Consider the following 6816-nt stretch of genomic DNA (forward strand, 5'->3'; position numbering starts at 1 on the left):
ACCATTATTTCATGTATGGAAATTCATTTTTTTAGATGCCTCGTCACACCTCTATCCATTTTGTTGAGTGTCAAAAGCATAAACCGATTTTAAATTAAACTGACTAGAACTTGTGTCTTATTAGATAAAAGTAAACCAACATTATATAATAATAATAAAAATCTGATTGAACTATATTTTAATTTATCTAATCCAACTTTAATTAAATAGAAAACTTCTTTTTATATATGTATATATATATATATATATATATATATATATATATATATATATATAATTTTGAGCTTTCTCAATGCATTATTATATACACCAATATATATATATATATATATATATATATATATATATATTTGAGATATACACCAGTATTTTAATTAAATCTAACTTAGAGTCTTCTTTTGTTCTTTTTGGCAACCCACCTTTTATGGTGGAAAATTTTCTATTCCTTAATAAGGTAGCTAATGTTTGTAAAATAGACTTATTTTTGTTTTTGTTTAATCTAATATATTAGCTCTTTTAACCCAAAAAGAAAAAACTTCCTTTTGGACGAACGAATTCTATAATGTTTGTAAAAAAAACAAAGCAGCCCATCCTTTTGGTTTTTGGAGACTAACATATAAGAGTAAAGAGAGAATCCATTAGACTATTAATTACCAAAACGAAAACCCATTGGGGTCCTTATTAGCTTAGGCTTAGCTCTGAGTCTGAGTCTGAGTCTGAGCGTAAACAAAAACAATGGAGCCCGAAGCAGCGAAGAGCTGGAGCATCCACAGCCGAGGCGAGATAATAGCGAAGTACGAAATACAGGAGCGCGTGGGGTCGGGAGCGTACTCGGACGTGTACAAGGCGCGTCGGCTGTCGGACAACGCGGTGGTGGCGCTGAAAGAGGTTCACGATTACCAGTCGGCGTTCAGAGAAATAGAGGCCTTACAGATCCTCAACTCCCCAAACGTCGTCGTTCTCCACGAGTTCTTTTGGCGGGAAGACGAGGACGCTGTGCTTGTCTTGGAGTACCTGAGGACTGACCTGGCATCTGTGATCAATGAGGCCAAGAAGGAGGGCCGTTCGATTGGAGTCGCCCAGCTCAAGAGATGGATGCTCCAGATTCTCTCTGGCCTTGACGCCTGTCACAGGAATATGATCGTGCATCGGGATTTGAAACCCACTAATCTTCTCGTCTCCGACGATGGCCTGCTCAAGCTCGCCGATTTTGGCCAGGTCTTTTTACTGGCTTTTGCTTTTTTTTTTTTTTTCTTTTAATTTTAAGATTGATGGGTTTTTGATTAATAAATGTTTAAGGTAAGTTTACTTTTTAGGCAATGAGGCCGGTCTCTTTTGATTTAAAAGCTACCGGATTTTGTACTGTTAATTTTGTGACGAATTGAAAATAAGATTTGCTTGATGGGTTTGGGGTGGTGTTGATTTTGCAGCTTGGTTACATTTACAAGCAATTGGTTTATGGGTTTATGTTTAGTGTTTACTATAATGGTAGGGAGTGCTTTAGAGTTAGAGTGTGTGGTACTCTGAGAGATGATTTTTTTTTTTTTTTTCTTTTTTTGAGGATGAGTTGGTTTTCTTTTTTTGAATTTGATTGGTATGATGTGTGAATAGCTGAGCCTAACATTTTAAGACAAGGCTTGGTTGTTCTTGTTGTATGGGTATGATGTGGGAAGGAGGCCTAGGAAAGCTTAGCACATGGCTAGTTTGCATTTTAAAGAAGGGTTCGTGACTTTCCGCATTATGGTAAATGTAGTCATTGATTGTTAGAAATTAGGATGTGTTTCATGTAATCTTGCAAATTAAACTCCCAAACTGCATTTATAAATGTTATTCGTGTATCATGTTGTGGACAAAATAGCAAATCATAAGACAAGGTAATTTAGGTAAATATACACAAGAATTCTTCAGAAAGTATATATATACACACACACACACACAAATTCCTCATTTTTAATTTTTAAGAGATAATATACACGTAGGGAGGCTTATCAACAAAAAAAAAAGGGAGAGATACTGATAGAGTGTATGTGTGTGAAGGAGGAGAGGGGGGTGGGGGGGAGGTCATCCATAGCAGTCAGCTGAAATGTTGAGTATGCTCCTTATCTATCAGCTGCTAGTTTGAGGATTTGACCATTCTTAAGTTCCAACATGACACATTTTCACATTTGAATGTGATTGGCACTTTCTTCAAGCATATAAATCTTTTGAATGAAATTGCTATTCCTGTTATTTTGTCAAGGTTGTGAAATGTTTTTATTTGACTCTGATTTTAGGCAAGGATACTCCTGGAGCCTGGATATGTTGCTGCCTACAACAACCCACAACCATATGAACAAAACACTGTAAATCAGGAAAATGCCTTTCAGCCTCCTGAAGTTCTTCCTGAAACAGACAATTTATGCCAAGAAGCTTATGAAATTCAAGAGCAGGGCACTATAAGTAAAGAAGAATATTTTAGACAGTTAGATGAGTTCAAGTCTAAAAATGTAGATGAAACTGATGAGGAAACGAATGTTCATGATGGAGATGCATCTTGTCTTGCAACATGCACAACAAGTGACATAGAGGATGATCCTTTCAAGAATTCGTATTCATACGAGGCTGAGGGTGGTGGAGATGATGGACAAGGCTGTCTTACATCCTGTGTCGGAACTCGTTGGTTTAGAGCCCCTGAACTACTCTTTGGATCCACTGACTATGGTTTAGAGATTGATCTGTGGTCATTGGGTTGCATATTTGCTGAGCTTTTTACTCTGGAGCCCATTTTTCCTGGAACTGCAGATATTGATCAACTCAGCAGGATTTTTAGTGTTTTGGGAAACTTAACGGAGGAAGTCTGGCCAGGTTGTTCTAAACTTCCTGATTATAGAACAATTTCATTTAATAAGGTAGAAAATCCAATTGGTTTAGAAGCCTGCCTGCCCAACTGCTCCCCTGATGAAATCTCTTTGGTAAAAAAACTTGTCTGTTATGATCCAGCTAGCAGAGCTACAGCAATGGAACTGCTCCATGACAAGTATTTCAGTGAAGAGCCTCCTCCGGTTCCAATGTCTGAGTTACGGGTTCCTTTGACCAGAAGTGGGCAAGATGAGAATTCTCCTAGAGGATGGTCTGGCCATGATGGAATGGGTTCAGATTCCGATTTTGAGGACTTTGTGAATTATACCAGGACTGATACTGGGTTTTCCATACGGTTCCCCTGACCTTAAAGGGCATTAAGGCACTCTGATTTGTTAAATTATTTGTTGCAATTTTGTATGATGTTGGAAACTTCATCTTACCTTTCTTCTGAAAAAAAGAAAAAGAAAGGGAGGATATTGGGAGTTCATGCCAAGAGAGCTTAACTGCAACCTCTTAATGTTTTCAATAGTGACATCTAGAGATCAAATCTTTCTAACAACAATTGAATTATAAAATAAATATATTGTAGTTCATAATTTAATTAAGTATTGAGAGTTAACATGAAATATATTGGACTGACCTAATGTTTATATGAGAGTAGTACCCACCAACTACCATCATCTCATAAAAATATTCATAAAAAAAAAATATATATATATATATTTCATAAAAATAAAATAAAAAATAAAAAACCCAAAAAATCTAGAACTCTCTTTCTTGTTAATTTGTTGAGTGTGGTTTTAGCACCACCGCCAACCTCCGGCATTGCCACTATCAAGATATCGTCAATGCCATCAAGGCCAGTAACGGCCATGCCTTATGCCTTTGTTGGCACAATCACACCGATATGAAGCACCACTGCCAACCTCCAATGCCGCCACAACTGCTAGACATCACTACCGTTATCTCTCCTTCAGCTCAATCACCAAGCAACAACAATAACAATTATAGCCAGCAAAAATCCACCCAAAAAAAAAAAAAAACTATGAGGTAGTTACGTTTCCATATAGTTGCAAAGAGAATGTAAGATGCGAGTTTGTTTTTTTTGTTTTAAAAAAAAAAAAATTTGATTGACCTACTTATAATAGATATGTATTATACGCGTTTTTACTATGGTTGGTGGTGGTGCTAAGATATGTAACGATTTTTATATTTATTATTTTAGGTAAGTGAAACAAGAAAAAGCATAAAATAGGTTGTTAATTAAATTAGTAGACACATGGCCAATTTTGATTTGTGATACATAAAGTGCTATAGAGTGGTATCGAGAAAGCGGTATAAAAGATTTGGATTCACATTAACGTGTGTGCAACAAAGTTTTGCCTTTTAAATTATAGGGTAAATTGCAAAGTACATCATAAAGTTAGGATTGTTTAAATTTTACATCAAATTTGAAAAATTAGATTTTACACATTGAAGTTTCCCTCTATTAGCAAAAGTAGCTTCCTTTAGTCAACTCGCTTACATAGCTGTCAAATTACATGATGGAAACCAAGACACATTCCACCTGAGGTTTGGTCCAAAATCATTCTGCCTACCTGTGGTTTAAAAAATGTCACTTTGCCCACCTGATGTTCACTTTGTTTGTAACCCACCTTTGTTAAAAACAAGGGCAAATATGTATTTTTTTTTATCAACTTTTATGTCTCTCTCCTCTTAAAACAAAACAAAACATACAAAAATAAGGAAAACAAGATCAAAAAATGTCATTTGTAAAAATGGTATAAACTTGCTAAAGAACTTCAAGAACACAAAAAATATAAATATAACTTGAAAAAAAAAATCTCTCTGCTCTCTCTCTGACCTAGATCTCTCTCTCTCTCTCAAACCCCCAATTTGGTCTTGGTTGTGGATTTCTGCAAGTTAGTGGAATAGAACAAGTGACTTAACCCAAAGCAAAACCCACTATCAAAACCCCAATTCTTTGCTTTAAAATTTTGATTAACAAAAGCCTACTATCAAAATCACAACTCTTTGTACCCAAAACACAAATTTCTTCATGACTTACAAAAGAATTGCTGGGAAATAAGCTAGTGAAGTCGCCTTGTCCCTAGAAAGCCAAGATCTAGATGATTTTTGGATGGGAAAAAGCTCCAACAAAGATATGAATGACATTCAAAACTGCTCCAAGAAGAAAAATTGGGTAATTGCAGTAGACTCACCTGTGGTTTGGCCCGAAATCACTTTACCTACATGTGGTTAAAAAGTGTTATTTTGCCCACCTGAGGTTGTCTCCGTTCGTTTCCTAAACCCACCTCTGTTAAAAATGGGGGCAAATATGTATTTTTGCTCTAATTTTGTCTCTCTCCTCCCAAAACAAAACAAAACATACAAAAGCAAGGCAAACAATATAAAAAAAATGCTATTTGTAAAAAATTTAAAACTGGCCCAAGAACTCCAATAAATCGCAAAATGTCTTTGTAACACACTCATGGCATTCCACCAACAAAAGTGGTATTTCCTTCTCAAATTCTCATTTCAACACATGGCTTCCACCCATTTCAATCAATATTACCACAACAATGGTAGGTGATAAGCTCTCAATCATGAATTATGTCATGTGGCGTGACCAAACTCAGCCACTCATTGAGAGCATCCAAATGCTCAATCACAAAATAGAAGGTTTTCAACAACCAAAGCTTTCTTGACCACTCAGGGAGGAAAAGAGGAAGTCAACCCTACATACATGACTTGGAAGCAAGAAGATAGACTCATAAAGAGTCTCATTATTGACCTTGACACAACACTAGGAGTTTGGAAATGTCTTTAGGATCGCTATGGAAACTCCTCAAACGAAAGAGTACGAGATTGGCAACGAAGCTGCAAGAAATCTCTCTGCACTTTCTCTGTCCCAAATCTCTCCCTCTGTCTTTCATTGCTCAAACCCCAGTTTAATCTTGGTTGTGGGTTTGTGCAAGTTAGTGGTGTTAGGATTTGTGCCCTAAAATCCAATTTATTGGCATGTTATAAATAATTAAATTGTTTAATTATATGAGACTATTTATAAATGAACTAATGGGACATTATCATAGTCCATGAGATGCATTGTATGTGATTTATGTGAAAAGTCATAAAAGATGTAAATTACAAGTTCCTTGTAAACTCAAAATGTAGTTCGTAATTGGTGATGAAATTGGACGTTTCATCTGCGAAGACTATAACACATCAACTAAGATGATTTGTCTTGATCATGGAAGTGGAGACTTCTAGTTGATGTGTTGATGTGTCTTAAGAGTTAAGACATATTGAACTGGACCGTTGTGAAATTAATTATTCAATCAACAACTGTCACCAGAATAATTAATCTCATGACTTCTAATTTCATAGACTCTTAATCCTTAAAGGGTAGTGGACCTGATCATGAAATGTAGGTTACTTTGATATATTAGGAGTGAGATATAATATTCACGGTCAAAACCTCAATATGTTGGGTAACCACACGTAGTGTTGAGGGAACACATATTCTCAAGATAGAATCCATAATCTCTTTTAGTAGAAACACGAAATATCCCCTTGAGATAAGTTTAATAGGAACTAGTTATTTAGGGCGCTCACTTTAGTAAGGAGTTGCTAAAACTTATATTTATTGAAATTGGATTTCAATAAATGTGAATAACTAAAAGATTAAATCGGGTACTTAAGGATAAAATAGTTGTTTACAAAGTGACAGTTTATTATGACTTTGTTTACTATGGATATTTCATGAAGGGGTCAAATGATATCATTAGAGTCTTGGGATATAATTTATCAATAAGGCCTAGAGTACAATTATATTTATATAGTGGTATTAAATATAATTAATGGTAACTTTGGACTTGTCAAGAGTTGACAGAAAAGCCCAAGGCCCATTGGAGCTAGTGTCTTATTGGTCCTTTTTGGTCTCACTCCAAACCACACACTAAAGCCCAATTGGAA

The 6816-nt window shown here is 35.6% G+C and overlaps 1 protein-coding gene across 1 annotated transcript; it reads left to right on the forward strand.

Annotated features, from left to right (window-relative positions):
• Nucleotides 1-627: 627 nt before the first annotated feature.
• On the forward strand, nt 628-3420 carry LOC142639056 (cyclin-dependent kinase F-1). Its single transcript, XM_075813149.1, has 2 exons — nt 628-1218; nt 2274-3420. The coding sequence occupies exons 1-2, from the start codon at nt 736-738 to the stop codon at nt 3201-3203; spliced, it is 1413 nt and encodes a 470-aa protein (XP_075669264.1). The 5' UTR covers nt 628-735; the 3' UTR covers nt 3204-3420.
• Nucleotides 3421-6816: the final 3396 nt, after the last annotated feature.

Source organism: Castanea sativa, chromosome 1, assembly GCF_040712315.1.
Source record: "Castanea sativa cultivar Marrone di Chiusa Pesio chromosome 1, ASM4071231v1".
Lineage (NCBI taxonomy): Eukaryota > Viridiplantae > Streptophyta > Magnoliopsida > Fagales > Fagaceae > Castanea > Castanea sativa.